Source organism: Ovis canadensis, chromosome 25, assembly GCF_042477335.2.
Source record: "Ovis canadensis isolate MfBH-ARS-UI-01 breed Bighorn chromosome 25, ARS-UI_OviCan_v2, whole genome shotgun sequence".
NCBI lineage: Eukaryota > Metazoa > Chordata > Mammalia > Artiodactyla > Bovidae > Ovis > Ovis canadensis.
Window position 1 is genome coordinate 30,894,435 of NC_091269.1, and position 15,982 is coordinate 30,910,416.

General features: G+C 38.3%; 1 protein-coding gene across 3 annotated transcripts in view; it reads left to right on the forward strand.

Moving 5' to 3' along the window:
• BMS1 (BMS1 ribosome biogenesis factor) overlaps nt 1-14,836 on the forward strand; it is a 30,198-nt gene extending 15,362 nt beyond the window's left edge. For all 3 annotated transcript variants that reach the window (XM_069572505.1, XM_069572506.1, XM_069572507.1), the window contains exons 13-23: nt 2,540-2,621; nt 4,470-4,543; nt 5,193-5,369; nt 8,148-8,336; nt 8,425-8,605; nt 8,804-8,862; nt 9,861-9,983; nt 10,952-11,099; nt 11,620-11,795; nt 13,636-13,797; nt 14,321-14,836. In XM_069572505.1, the coding sequence (XP_069428606.1) occupies nt 2,540-2,621; nt 4,470-4,543; nt 5,193-5,369; nt 8,148-8,336; nt 8,425-8,605; nt 8,804-8,862; nt 9,861-9,983; nt 10,952-11,099; nt 11,620-11,795; nt 13,636-13,797; nt 14,321-14,551 (1,602 nt within the window). In that variant the 3' untranslated portion in view covers nt 14,552-14,836. The remainder of the gene's footprint in view (nt 1-2,539; nt 2,622-4,469; nt 4,544-5,192; nt 5,370-8,147; nt 8,337-8,424; nt 8,606-8,803; nt 8,863-9,860; nt 9,984-10,951; nt 11,100-11,619; nt 11,796-13,635; nt 13,798-14,320) is intronic.
• Nucleotides 14,837-15,982: the final 1,146 nt, after the last annotated feature.

Genomic DNA, 15,982 nt, shown 5'->3' on the forward strand with positions numbered 1-15,982 from the left:
TCTTAGACCTCTTGCCTTCTATTTTCTGTTCTAGAATGTTCTTCTGACCTTTCCACGGCTGACTTCTTTTGATCATTCAGTTTAGTTGATGTGTCAGGGAGGGCCAGTCACTATCAATTATCTGTTTTAATTTATTTTATATAATCCTTTTTTGGAGGGGGGGCAAAATTTAATACAGATTATAGAAAAACCACATAAAGTAATTGACTTAATGGCTGACTGGGTGAGTACCTCTGTAACCACCATGTGTCCATCCTAGTCACAGTCCACTCTTCTCTACAGAAGAGGGATAATAAAATGATCTGCGAAGGAACCATCCTATGTTGCTACTTATGGCTATTAGGCACTTTAAATGTGGCTACTGAGACAGAAGAACAAAAATTTTGATTGTTTTGTTTGATCTTAATTAGAATTTAAATAACCACATGTTATAGGTACCCTCTGGACAACACATCTCAATGTGTTTTTGTTGTTGCTTGTTTGGTATCTTATCTAAGAAACCATTGTCAAATCCAGAATCATAAAAATTGACTCCTGTGATTTTGTGTTAGAGTTTTATAGTTGAACTGTTACGTTTAAGTCTTTGATACATTTTGAATTAATTTTTGAATTTGGTGTGAGATGAGCCCGTCTTCATTCTTTTGCATGTGAATATCTAGTTGTCCTAGCCCCATCTGTTGAAAAGTCTGTTCTCTCCTCCAGTGACTTGTCCTAAAACCCTGGGTGAAAATCACTTGGTCTTAGATACATGGGGTTATTTGTGAATTCTTAATTCTATTCCATTTATCTATACAGCTATCCTTGTGCTAGTATCATAGTATTTTTTTCATTGTAAGTTTTGAAATTAGGAAGTGAATCTCCTGACTTCATTCTTTTCCAAGAATATTTTTTCTTTACTGCAACCTTTGGATTTTCTGGATGTTAGAATCAACTTTTCCATTTCTACAAAGAAGCCAGCTGGGATTCTGATAAGAATTGCTTTCGATCTGTATTTTGGGTAGTATCAATACCTTAACAATATTGTCTTCTAATGTGTTAACATAGGATGCCTTTCCATTTATTTAAATATTTTCTGTCAATGTTTTGTAGTTATCAGAGTATCAGCTTTGCACTTTTGTTGAATTTATTCCAAGTGTTCTTTTTAAAAAAAAAATTTATTTATTTGGCTGCATCTGGTCTTAATTACAGCATGTGGGATCTTTGTTGTGGTGTGCAGGCTCTAGAGCACAAGGTCTCAGTGGTTGCAGTGCTGATAGTTTTTCTATGGATTCCTCAGGGTTTTGCATATGTAAAATCATACCACCTGAGAATAGAAATAGTTATTCTTTCTGAACTGGATTCCTTTTATTTAAATTTCTTGCCTAATGGCCCTGACTAGAACATCTAGTACAATGTTGGATAGAAGTGGTGAGAGGAGACATCCTTACCTTACTCCTGATCTTAGAGGGAAAGTTTTCTCAGTCTTTCATTGTTAAGTATGGTGTTAGCTGTGGGTTTTTTTAAAGATGCCCTTTATCAGATTTAGGAAGTTCCTGTCTAAATTGTTGAGTGTTTTTTATCATGGAGGGTCTGTTTCTGAAAATTTATTTGATCCCTGGTTTCCATAAGTCAGTTGTTAAGCTTCATGACAGCAAGGATCTTCTTAAAACAGTTTGCCATTCAGTGCCAGCAAAGCTTCTTGGCATAGAACAGATGTTCAGTAGTAATTAGTGAGTGATTGTAGACATGAAGGGATGAGTGAATGCACAGACTTGCTTTTGCAACCATTGTAATCATACTAGTTTTGGGGCTACTTTTTCTTTTTTTTTTGGAGGGCACCACTCCATGTGGCATGTGGGATCTTAATTACTTGATCAAGGATTGAACCTGTACCCCTTGCAGTAGAAGTGCAGAGTCTTGACCACTGAACTACCAGGGAAGTCCCCCAAGGCCCCTTTTAGAGAGTGGGGTTATATATGAAAAACATGAATCATGATCAAAATATTATGTGAAGATTTGAGCCCTTGGCAGTGAGGGACGTGTGCTGTCTTAGGTCAGGTTCCCTAGGAAGCACTCTGAAACACAGAGTTGTGTACAAGTTTTAGTCTGTATTTGAGAAGTGCACCTAGCATCCACTCCATGTGTATACTGGATGATCTAGCAGATCTGGGACTGGGCGCCTCAGTACTTCTTTGCAGTGTTGTACTCATACAAGACATTTTGTCTTTGTTAGAGTATTGGCTAGAGGAATTAAGTTTTCAAACAGCAGCAATAAGTACAGATTAGTGAATTGTTAAATGTCTGATTGTTTACTTATGAAGTCACTAGGCAGATAGTATTTCCCTATCCACTGTTAATGCTATGATATGTATGTTTTTTATCTCTGTTATACTATCTGTGTCAAAGTTCGGAATGAAAATATCCATAGAATTAAAATGAATATATCCATAGAAGTATCTTGAAAAATATTTAAAGGCAAATTGTCAGCTACTGTTTCTAAAAGTGGTTATTTATTGAATGATTGGAGCCTGTCAACTGAGTGCTGTCTTTTCTTTATAAGGTTATGAACAGTATCAGAGATTGCTTCGTGACTGGGAAGTGGGAAGAGGATAAAGATGCAGCCAAGATCTTAGCAGAAGATGGTAAGTAAAGTACTGTATTCTTCAGAGAAGACTGCCTTCTCTATATCTTATTTTCTTCCATATCTTTAATAGTCAAGTTGAAGATGCTAGTCAATTGTGAAATGCTTTGGGCATCTCCTTTGCTTGGTTCTGCCTGGATGCATATTGTGTCTAAGGTGGAAGAGGAGAGTCTCATGGCCAATGGAATTCCCCCTTGCTGATAACCCCTGGGCACCTGGTGTATCACGGTGGAGGAAAGGAGATTCAAGCTCTTTGGGAAAGTGAGCACTTTCCCTCATCACTTACTGTCAGTGGGATTCCTGATTTACCTGGATTGCTATTGAGATCTAGTTCAGTCTTAGGCAAGAATGAGCCTGTCTGGGCTGCCTTCTCTTGCTGCTTGGGAGCTGGGAAACACTGGCATTAAGTTGCTTTTCTGTGGGTTGTGGTATAGGAAGACGCAGGCCACTATGTCATTCCTCTGGTCCTGGGGACCCTTACCAACCCATCTTTGTCTTTCCACCTTTGAGAGTTCTCCTTTGGTTATCCCTTGTGCTCTTGCATCATTTCTGGAGTTGATGGTTATACACAGTCAGGAGCAGAGGAAATATGTCTATACCATCTTTTCCAGACTAGAAAGCCTTGGTGATTATTTTCATTGTAACTGTGTAAACAAGAGAATTAGAATCTTCATGATACTGAATCTTCCTTTCCAAACACATAGTAGTCTGTTTGTTCAGTAGATAATACCTTCTTCATTGAACCATGTTGAAGAGGGTAGTTAAGGAACTTAACTTAGAGCAGTGCCTAGTATGTGAAGCACTTAAAAGCATCAGCTAAGGTTATTCCATGTGTCCTTTAAAAACCATATTAAAACTTTTAGCATTTTTAAAATGAAGTTCCAGCACATTTCTTGTTTAGATTAGTCCTAAGTATTTTATCCTTTTTTATTTTTATTACAAATGAAATCTTCCCATCTTTTATATCTCTTCTGGTCCTTTTGCTTTATGCTACATGAAAATATTTTGATACCTTTCTAAATGATGCCTCCCAAAGTTTAACTTCTCTGTTTCTTTTAAGGGTAGGATCCATAACTAAACTTACAGCTCTAAAAATGAATGGATGAACACTTCTGGGCTCAATATCCTTTTGGTTACTACTGTTACTCTCAATGCTGTGTTTTATGTAATCTAAGATTTTCCCTGGGCTTCCCTGGTGGTTCAGTGGTAAAGAAGCCATCTGCTAATGCAGGAGATTTGGTTTTGATCCCTGAGTTGAGAAGATCTTCTGGAGAAGGAAATGGCAACCCACTCCAGTATTCTTGCCTGGGAAATCCCATGGACAGAAGAGCCTTGCAGGCTACAGTCCATGGGGTCAAAGAAGAGTCAGACACAACTTAGTGACTAAACAATAACACAACAACAAGATTTTCCCTAGGTATATCATATGGTTGTACTGTGTTAATCTTACATTGAGACTCTTTCACATGTGTTGTTATCATGACATGGATTTTCAAGTCACTCTTTGAACATTTGGTTTGGGGACTGATATACATGGCCATGCTTGTTACCTCTGTATGCTTCTCTACTCCAGAATATCTATCACTAATCCTGGGAAAATAGCTCTTGGCTAAGTGGGATTTTGAAGTAAAATATGGAAAAGTGGATTAAGTTCATTTACTTAACCTAAATAGGTGATGAAATACAAAATTTGACAAGGAAAAGAAGGCTGTGTAAATGCAGGATTCTTTAGGGGTATGTAGCTATAAGAACAATGAAAATGAAGTTTGATCTCAACTAATCAACACTTAGTGCTTGGTGGTGCTAGAGTGTCACACGCAGGGGAGTCATTTGAATGTTCTTTTCCCAGAGGAACTCTATGGTGACTTTGAAGACCTGGAAACCGGGGACGTGCACAAGGGAAAACCAGGCCCAGATACTCAGGTATGACTTGGCCATGGCTCGCTGTCAGCCACTGGCCCTTCCTTGATCTGTGGTCAGTATGTTCTGCAGGAGGCCCCATATTGAGAAACACAAGTCTTGCTTATCTGTGTAGATTACATACTGGATGAATTTCTTCCTAAAAGTGAAGTGGGTGAGAACAGAGTAAAAAATGTTGGTTTATTTGTTATCCTTGATTCCTTGAGTTTTTTGAGTGAAACTTATTATCTCTTCTTATTATGATTCTTCAGTCATTGAAAGTTTTAGCTCCTGGGTCACTGTCATTTGTCATCATTTTCCTCTTCTTACACTAAGTGCTGTTTTAAAAAAATAATTCCCTGTTCTCCCTAATATTTTTAGAACAGTTCCTGGGAGCATTTGGGTTGGGGATACTTGCTGTTACTTGTATTCATGTTTGGCATTCCCAGCCATATTAAGGAATTGCAGTTAATTGTAATGTAGTTGTCTAAATGTCTCTTATTGCAGTGCCTGTTATTTAGAGCCAAAGGCTTTGTTTTATTTTGTTTTCATGATGAGCATAACTATGATTTTTGCAGCTCAAATAGAACTCTTAAAATCTGCCTTAATATTTAATATATAAAGAAAAGGTTTCCACAAATTTTCATGAAATTTACTCTCCTGGAAATTTAAGATTGAAGATGTGGAGGAAGAAATTAAAGAAGAAATTGACCCCAGTGCAGAGGAAAGTGCCAAGAAAAAGCATTTAGAAAAAAAGAGAAAATTGAAGGAAATGTTTGATGCAGAATATGATGAAGGAGAAAGCACATACTTTGATGATCTTAAAGGAGAAATGCAGAAACAAGCACAGGTGAGAAAACTCAGTTCCTATCAGCCTCATTTCAAGGTTGTAGTAGTGATGTGAGTATGTAACTTTGTTTAGGTCTCTGCTCCCTGACCGGCATCTGGGCCTCTTGTTTGCACTCCTAGGACGAGATGCAGATGAGTGTGTTTATTCATGCAGTCATCTAATTATTTCTTCAGTCAGACACTGACCAGAATTATATTAATATCTATTTTAAGCATTATATGTTGAGGAGGCAGAAATGGCTGAGACATGGCCTCCATTTTTGAGGATCTCACAATGTAGTGATTTGAGACAGTGTGTTTATTTACATGCAGGCGTTGCCTTAGTATTTTGATTACTGCTCCCTGGAGTGATGATTGAATATTTTGATTGGGCATGTGATTCTTGGCCTTGTGTGGCTTATGCGCATACCAGCGCTCTCCAGGGAAGATTTTCTGAAGACCCTCCTTGATCAGAGTTCAAAGGATACTTTGAATGTAAGGTCAGATACAGAAGTAAAGAGAACATGTAGAATGCTGAAAGGGAGATGGTCTTTCTCTGCTGTCTGGGGATGCTGAGCAGGCTGTTTGAGTTGATGAACTCTAAAGTTAGAGACACAAAGATGTGTACATAGTTGATGGTGAGTGTTTAAGTTATGCTTTGACAGATGGGGCCACCAAGAATCCCTGTAAATTGGAGCACACCTTAATATGTCTTAAGCAGATTAAGTATATGATTTATTAGGGATTTTTCTGGTGGTCCAGTGGTTAAGAATCCGTCTTCCAGTGCAGGGGTTGCAGGTTTGCTCCCTGGTCAGGGATCAAAAATCCTACATGCCATAGGGGAACTAAGCCTGCATGCTGCAACTAAGACCCAGGGCAGCCATATAAATAAATATTTTTAAAAGTATATGATTTCTGAAGATGCACTTGAAGGGTTTGCTCAATCTAGTCCTTTATTTAGTCAAAGAAGTATGGTTAGTCATTAACTAACATAGTGATTCCTAGTGTGTATTCACCTTTGATAGAAGTGACTAGGTAAGTGTAAGGCTGCTGCTGCTAGGTCGCTTCAGTCGTGTCTGACCCTGTGCGACCCCATAGACGGTAGCCCACCAGGCTCCCCTGTCCCTGGGATTCTCCAGGCAAGAACACTGGAGTGGGTTGCCATTTCCTTCTCCAATGCATGAAAGTGAAAAGTCAAAGCGAAGTCGCTCACTCGTGTCCAACTCTTAGTGACTCCATGGACTACAGCCTACCAGGCTCCTCCATCCATGGAATTCTCCAGGCAAAAGTACTGGAGTGGGGTGCCATTGCCTTCTCCAAAGTGTAAGGCTAGTTCTGTTTAAAATCACCTGGAACATTGTGGGTAATTTATAAAGAACTTTGAATATGAGATGTACAAGGGGAAATAAGGATGACTTACTGTAAGAACTGGGTTGTCATAAGTAAAATAGGAAAGCCTTTCACTGGTGTCAGTCTACCAAGGAAGATGAAGTTGGGATTGGTTAAGTTTGAGATACTTTTTGGACAAGAGGAGTGTCAGGTGGTCAATGAGGAGAGCTGTTGGGGGCCAGGGACTGAGATGTGCTGTCCTCAGCATCTGGTTGCTTTTTAAAGCTATGAGATGGGTGGCGTGACCTGGGGAGTGAGTGTAGGGGCAGGAGAGGAGAAGACTGAGACTGACCCCAGGTACTCTGGGTGGCTGGGCAGAGAGGATGAAGCAGCAGTGGGGACTGAGCAGTACTCAGGAGATAGAAAAACTCTAAGAGGACATGAGGTACACTGGAAACCACTGTAGCTGGAAGTGATAATTGTTTCAGATCCTGCTGATGTATTAATTTTGATGAAGACAGAATTGACCACTAGATTGTGAGGCCTTTAGTGACTTTGACAAGCATTTCAATGGAGTGTTGGTTAAAGTCTAATTTTAGGGCATTTAAGAGGATAGGAGTGGCATAACTGGAACTAGCCTTTAGAACACATCTGTGGCATTTTGCTTCAAAGATAAGTGGAGAGATGGGGCAGTAGTTACAGGAAGTGAAGTCAAAATGTTTTAAGATGAGGGAAATAACAGGCAAGATTTGTTGGAATAAAGTCCCACAAGAGTATATGATCTAGGGTGCAAGTAGAGGTTGGGATTAAATTGAGGCATGGATAGTCTCTTAACAGCTGCCCACTAGAGCTTCCTGTGATAATGGATACCACATATTGATACTGACCACTTGAAATATGGCTACTGTGAATGACTGAACTTAAATTTTATTTAATTTTTATTAATTTCAATTTAAATAGCCATGTGTTCCTACCATATTGAATAGTGCAGAGCTATAAGGCTGAATATGGATATAAACCTTGGTAGAAGGGCTAGTTGGAAGTTCTTTTAGATTGCTTAAATTTTGAGTGAATTAGGAGACAGTCAACAGTTGAGAATCGGGATGAGGAAGGAGATATTGATTGATGAAACAAGAAGTGTGAAATAATTGGAGAGTGAAAAGAGAATGTGTGGACGGAAAAGTTCAGGGTGTGTGTCAACCAGCATTAAAGTCTTCCTTCAGAGTTGTTAGTATTTGCTGTACTATAGCTTGGAGCACCAGAGAAGAAGACAGTTGGGACATATCCTCAGCAAACTATAAAGATAAAACATATATTATTTTTAACTAGGATAAAGCCTAACTAATTCTGTTCATGATTCCTTTATTTAGAAATTGGCTTTTTTCTAAATGTTAATCTTACATTTAGTAAAAATAACAGCCTTGTGGATTTTTAATTGTTTTCTTTTTCTCCCTCTCATATATATATATAGCTTAACCGGGCAGAATTTGAAGATCAAGATGATGAAGCCAGAGTTCAGTATGAGGGTTTTCGACCTGGGATGTATGTCCGAATTGAGATAGAAAATGTCCCCTGTGAATTTGTGCTTAACTTTGACCCGCATTACCCAATTATTTTGGGTGGTCTGGGCAATAGTGAGGGCAATGTTGGATATGTACAGGTAGGTACCCTTTGCTGCATACTTAACAGCTGAGGTTCTTTGGTCATACTTGAGGCAATAATCTTACTGAAATCTTTTCTCCCCTCAGATGCGTCTGAAGAAACATCGTTGGTATAAGAAAATCCTCAAGTCCCGAGATCCAATCATTTTTTCTGTAGGGTGGAGGAGGTTTCAAACCATCCCACTTTATTATATTGAAGACCACAATGGAAGACAGAGGCTTCTAAAATATACCCCACAGCACATGCATTGTGGAGCAACCTTTTGGGGTAAAAACAGATTAGAATAGACTTGTTTATAGATTAATTTAGACCTTTTAGGATTTATCATTATAGTTTTGCTTTTTTCCTTTCATGAAATCACAATTCATAAGATTTTTCTCTTTTCTGGGGTTGGAGTATATATGTGAAACAGAATCCAGAATGTGTGATTCACTGTATTTTTTATTTTTTTCTGTTTCCTTTAAGGTCCTATCACTCCACAGGGTACTGGGTTCTTGGCAGTACAGTCTGTCAGTGGCAATATGGTAACTATCTTGGATGTTTTATTTTATAGATTGTGTTTGAGAAATAATGTCTTGATTATGAATATGTACCTGAAACTTTAAGTTGAAAATTACTCATTTTTGTTATTTATAGTCTTCAGGGAATGGCAACCCACTCCCAATATTCTTGCTGGAAAATCCCAGACAGCGGAGCCTGGTGGGCTATAGTCTATGGGGTCGCAAAGAGTTGGACATGACTGAGCGACTAACACAGTCTTCTCTTTGCTTTCAATTTTCCTGTGTCTTTTTAATAAGGTGTGGGAGCAGAGAAGAGGGAAGTAGAATTGTAATGGTACTGATAATGTTTTATATTTTTATGTTTTTACGGACATATTTTTCTAAAATTACTTAAGCAGTGCTCACCATGAGCTAACCACTCTACTGGGTTCTGACTTCCACTGGATACCAGCTAGACATTAGACTACCCCTAATGATGCTGGTTTAGCAAAGTATGTTCACACAGCCTTCATTTGACCAATCAGAGCAGGTTTTATTGGCCTCATTTAACAGCAAAGAAAACAGAATAATGAGCAAATGTAATCCATCCTAAATGTCCAAAATTTAATTTTTCAGCCATTGTAGCCAAATTTTCATATTCCCTTTCATTTATTCATCTTTGTGAAACTGTGTTACTATGAAATCACCCTCAGTAAAATGCTCAAGATATCATCAGTTTTGGCTTATGTGTATTATAGTTTCAGATAACTTGTTAAAATACTGGTTTATATGTTCACATATTCTTTTTTTTTTTTAATTTATTTATTTTATTTTATTTTATTTTATTTTTTTCCATTCATTAGGTTTTCCTTTTTTTTTTTTAATTTTAAAATCTTTAATTCTTACATGCATTCCCAACACATATTCTTTCTTAGGTGACTGTAAGTGAATTGCACTTCAGTAATTTATTGCATTACAGAGATATGTAGTTTTTCTCTTGCTGATATTTTTCCTGTATTCAAATTTTGGGGGTTCCTTTTTAGCCTGATTTCCGGATAGCTGCCACAGGAGTTGTCCTTGATCTGGATAAATCTATAAAAATTGTAAAGAAATTAAAACTAACTGGTTTTCCATATAAAATTTTCAAGAACACTTCATTCATTAAGGTCTGTATATCTCTCTATATATTCAAATATTTTTAATGTATATATTGTTAAAGGAGGCATGAAATACTTCTCATTTAGGTCTAAGATATAGTTCTAATGCTTTCAGAAAAGTATTTGAAATCTTCTCTAAACTTGGTTTTCTATATTTTTAGTTTACTCCTTTGTATTATTCTGTGTTACTTAAATATTCTCAGAAATCTTAAGGCAAAATAAAATAGACATATTTAGTAATTAAGGCTATTATTTATTATTTCCCTGGGAGATTGTCACAGAGCCAATATTGAAAATATGTAATCTCATTCACTAGGTTTTGTTTCCTACCTTTTTGGTTTCTGTTGAGAGAGGGGGAAAATCTTGAGTTTGTCAAACAGATCAGTAGAAAAATAGACAAAGCAGTTCTCAAAATACTTTATTGGCAGGGGTATGGAGAAATGGTTGTTATGTCACGCAGTATAACATGGGAGGGTAGTTTGAACAACATTTATTGGAAATTTCATTAGTGGGCTGTTTCCGTTAAAAATATAGAGTTAAGATGATCATCAAATGTTCTTAAGGTAATATACAACCATCAGCATTTATTTGTCTAGCTTTCTTTATTTTTGGAGTGTGTGCACATAAGTAATAGGATGTGAGCTGTATAGTCCAGCCCCGTGAGATGACAGCAAAGGCCATCGAGGCTAGTTCAGCCAATAAACATCATTTGTTCCTTTCTTCTCAAAGATAGCAGTAATGAGCATGTTTATGAGCTCACAATAGAGTCTTAATTAGTGTTATTTCAGGAAAAATAAAGTTGTATTCCTGTTGACCTAGTAATTCTACTTTTGAGGGGAAATACATTTTGATTGTTTTATTACCCTTCAATGAATTATTGTCTGTTTTTTAACCAAGAATATATTTATGAACTAAGAGGTAAAATATCTGACTTGTGTCTATATACTTTTTATATATTTATATATATATATCTATAGGGAATGTTTAATTCTGCCTTGGAAGTGGCCAAATTTGAAGGTGCTGTGATTCGAACGGTCAGTGGAATAAGGGGACAGATCAAGAAGGCGCTCCGGGCTCCAGAAGGAGCTTTCCGGGCCACATTTGAGGATAAATTGCTGATGAGTGGTAAATCTCCTTTGTGGTGTGTTCTTAACAGCATGTGACTGTTCAGTATTGATTTCTAGCCAGTGTGAATTATAGGTGGGAGTTTAGATCTTTAGAAACAGGAGTCAGGACTTTCCTGGTGGTCCAGTGGGTAAGACTTTGCCTTCCAATGCAGTGGGTGTGGGTTCAGTCCCTGGTGGTGCAGCTAAGATCCCACATACTTCATGGCCAAGAAACCAAAACATAAAACAGAAGTAATATTGTATCAAATTCAATTAAGACTTTAAAAATGGTACACATCAAAAGAAAAGAAAAACAGGAGTCAGCTGTAGTTCCCCCCAACTTGGAACATCTTGTGCACTGCACCCAGGGACAACCAGAGAACTTTTATACTATTGAAAAGTAGTTCACTTGGCACAGTCTCTCTTCAAATACTATGCAAACAGCTAGAAAAGTTCGGAGTATTTTGTTTTTGTGTGTGTACTAAGATGGATATGAATCTTCTCCTGAAAATGGTAATGTAAATACACTCTCTTTCCAGATATTGTCTTCATGAGAACTTGGTATCCTGTCTCCGTTCCAGCCTTCTATAACCCAGTAACATCTTTGTTAAAACCAATTGGTGAGAAAGACACCTGGTCAGGAATGCGGACAACTGGTCAACTCCGGCTTGCCCATGGCATCAAACTAAAAGCCAACAAGGATTCTCTCTATAAGGTACAGTCGCGCATATGTTCTGTAGATGCGTGTCATTCAGAAGCTTTGTATGTAATGTTTTTTTGTGGTTTGAATTTTCAAGTAGAAAGTCTAACATTAAACTTGAGTGAATCTGTTTATGTTCATAGACTGTTTTGGAAGGAACACAGAAAAAGTGGTAAAAGTGGGTTTTCTCTGTATGGGAAATGAAGTGTTAACATACGTACAGCTTCCCTGATAGCTCAGCTGGTAAAGAATCCGCCTACAATGCAGAAATCCCCGGTTCAATTCCTGGGTCGACAAGATCCACTGGAGAAGGGATAGGCTACCCACTCCAGTATTCTTGGGCTTCGCTTGTGGCTCATCTGGTAAAGAATCTGCCTGCAGCGTGGGAGACCTGGGTTCGATCCCTGGGTTGGAAAGATCCCCTGGAGAAGGGAAAGGCTACCCACTCCCATATTCTGGCCTGGAGAATTCCATGGACTATAGTCCTTGGGGTCACAAAGAGTCAGACACGACTGAGTGACTTTAACTTGTAACATACATATGGAGAGGAGGTTCACAAATAATAAGTGTGTACAGCTCAATGAATTTTTTTTTGCTTTTTTTTTTTAAATTGAAGGATTACAGTGTTGTGTTGGTTTCTGCTGCACAACATTGTGAATCAACCCTAAGTATACATATGTCTCCTCCTCCTTCAGCCTTCCTCCCATCACCACGCCATCCTACCCTTTAAATCTTAAGTTCTCAGTCCCTGCCTGAATTCCCATTTTCATTCAGGTTTTAGTCTCTGAGAATGTCCATTATTTTGTTCACAGCTTAACAAGGCATTTGAAAAGATTTGTTTGTGTTAATGGTAGATATTTGTTTTGTAATAAGTGAGTAATTCAGGGTATTGGTTTATCATTCTGCTTGAAACAGTTTTCCAGGCATTAGTTTTTCTGTAAAATAGTTAATAAAATTTGAGTCATGTTACCATGAATTGCTCTTAAAATATACTTGAGGACATAGTACCTGTTGTCCAGTTTGTGGAGCTTACTTATTTTTGAGAAGGATATTTCTCTGAATTCTTTTCATTCTAAAATATTTTGGTTTTTAAACAGAATATTGAATATTATTGTGGGCGATGTCTTTAACAATAAATTTAAAGATATTGCAGAAATATTCTCTGTAGTCTACTTTAGTAAAGGTTTAGGGCAAAACTGTCAGCTTACTAACTACTTTTGAAGCAGTTGAGGATTTTGGTCATCTCAATTTTAGTATAGAATTTGGTTAGCTTGAAAATCGAATGTAGAGAGAGTTTTGCCTTCATTTGTCGTTTAAATCTCGCTTTTTTAAATCAGCCTTTTATCAGAAACAGAATAAACTTCTTAATGAGAATCAGGGGTGGGGGCACTTTGGCTCTTCATTGGAAGAAGAACTATGTCCTTAAATCCAGAGAGGCTGATAGTCAAGATGAAAAGCTAGATGATTATTGTCAGGCTAGAAAAAGCCATCTCAGCGCTCCAAAGATAATGCCTAAATTTGCCATTAACAGAAAGGTTGGATCTTTTCATCCCATCTATTAAGATCCCATTGCCCATACTGTAGAAATTTGTACAGTTGATTTCTTGGAAGAATTGTAAATATGTATTCCATATATATTCTATATATTCCTTTGTTTTGCCTGTAGCTGTACATGCTCATTGAAGCGATTTATATTTGATGGATGATTGAGTCCTCATTTCTCATGGTCAGCAAACTATGGTATTACTGATTTGTGGAAAAAATCAATCCACTGAGAAGATTTCATGCAAATTTTAAGTGCGCATAGATCATAATTTAAATATGTCATAGTCTTTGTTTTCTTTTTCTTTTTCAGCCAATTGTGAGGCAAAAGAAACATTTTAATTCACTGCATATTCCAAAAGCCTTGCAGAAGGCTCTGCCGTTTAAGAGCAAGCCCAAGACCCAGGCAAAGGCAGGCAAGACTCCAAAGGACAGAGTGAGACCAGCCGTCATACGGGAGCCTCATGAAAGGAAGGTACTGTCAATGGATGGCTTCTAGTACATTGCATTTAGATGTGAAAATCATGCCCACTTGGCATTCTTATTGCATTCTCACTTTACATGAGGAAAGGATAAGGGCCAGACTTGCTCAGGGCACTAGATCTGGAAGTTAGAAGAAAGGCCAGAATCCATTTCCCTTCTTTTGTTTAGTCATGCTCTGCCTTATGCATTTTAATGGGGAATAAGAAGCACACAGCTGGCACATCACTCTGTCAGCTGTACAGAGTATCCATAGAGTGATTAACAAAGGTGGTTTTGTGGTCAAGGCTATTAAATAAGTATTTTGCTAAGTCAGTATGCTCCTACTTATATTTCCATGCAAATTATAATTCCCTAGTTCAGGATCAGTTTTCACTAGATTAATATTCATTTGGCTAATGAATTGATTCTCATTTTGATACAGTCAGCTGCAATGTTTAAGATCCCTGAAACTTAGAACGAAAGCATGCTATAGCTGTAAGAATATTTTGATGCTCAGTGGGTTTTGTCCTTGTCAGATCCTTGCACTGCTGGATGCTCTGAGTACAGTGCACAGTGAGAAGATGAAGAAAGCCAAGGAGCAGCGGCATCTCCACAACAAAGAACACTTCAAAATGAAGCAGAAGGAGGAAGAAGAGAAACTGAAGCGACAGAAGGACCTCAGGAAGAAGCTCTACCGAATTCAGGGTCAGAAAGAAAGAAGAAATCAGAAGTCCAGCCTAAAGGGGCCTGAGGAGCAGTTGAAGTGAGCTGCAGACAGATAGACTGTCATTTGAACCCGTAGTGATGAATGTTTTCACATTGTAAGTGACAGGTCAGGGGATTGGACAAGCCTGTTTGTTTGGTGCATTACCCATACTGTGCCTTCAAGAGGAGAAATGAGACTGCTCACAGGACACGTGTTCATTCTCAACATCTAGGTTATGGCAAAATAAAGCTATATAATTTATGGTTTTCTCGATCCCCTCACATTCCTCTTAACCTGTCTCAGTTTAATTTTGTGCTACGAAAGTATTAAAATATTTTCTTGTTAATGTTGCCTGAGTAGTTTTCATTAAGGAAGAATGCTTAATAATTGCTTTTTCAACCAGCTTCATGATGCGTTTTCCAGGAGGGAAAAAATGTTAACTTGAATTCTCAGCATTAAGGTAAAATTTTAGAGACGGATATATAATTTTTGTTTTTTTGTCTGTTATGTGTTGTGTTCTTTGATCATTGATCCTAATGGACATTTTACGTCTTCACGTTTTGCAGTTAGCATTAGCTGTGCATACTCAGTCACTTCAGCCGTGTCCAGCTCTTTGTGACCCTATGGATAGTAGCCCACAAGGCTCATCTGTTCGTGGGAATCTCCAGGCAAGAATACTGGAGTGGGTTGCCATACCCTCCTCCAGAGGATCTTCCTGGCTTGTGGGTCAAACCCACGTCTCATGTCTCCTGTATTGGCAGGTTCTTTACCACTAGTGCCATGTGGGAAGACAGTAATAGCTAGTTAACACTAAATACTCATTTAATGTTTTAGACCAGGGATGATGTATATCTGTGGAGATAATTAGGCATACTGTCTGAAGTTCATATTGGTAAACCCTCTAGGTCTAAAATACATAACTGAGAGACAACAACACCTACCTGGGAGTGAGCAGAATCATCCAGGGATAGGAAAGGATCAAGATGAAACAGCCAGGTCTTAGTGCAGTGTTCCTGCCATTAGTTAAGCGTCTCCACATACGTCAAAGAACATCATCAAGTCCAATCCCCATGTTCAGGCCAACGCCGAAGAAGCCCAAGTGATCCTGCTAAGACATCCACTCGTCTAAAAGCTGAACAGGTCCAGCTAAGCAAGGCTGTGCACAGAAGCCAGACACATAACTTACATAAACAAAGAGGGCAGCCTGTCCATCCCAGTGTCCTAGACTGCTACACGTAGACTTTACCATCACAGTGCTAGATGCAGGGAGGGCCTCGGTGGGGCTCCTGGCTCTGCCGCTGTTTATGGTGTGACTCTGGAAGATGATGCTGTGAAAGTGCTGCACTCAATATACCAGCAAATGGAAAATTCAGCAGTGGCCACAGGACTGGAAAAAGTCAGTTTTCATTCCAATCCCAAAGAAGGGCAGTGCCAAAGAACACTCAAACTACTGCACGATTGCAGTCATCTCATACACTAGTAAAGTAATGCT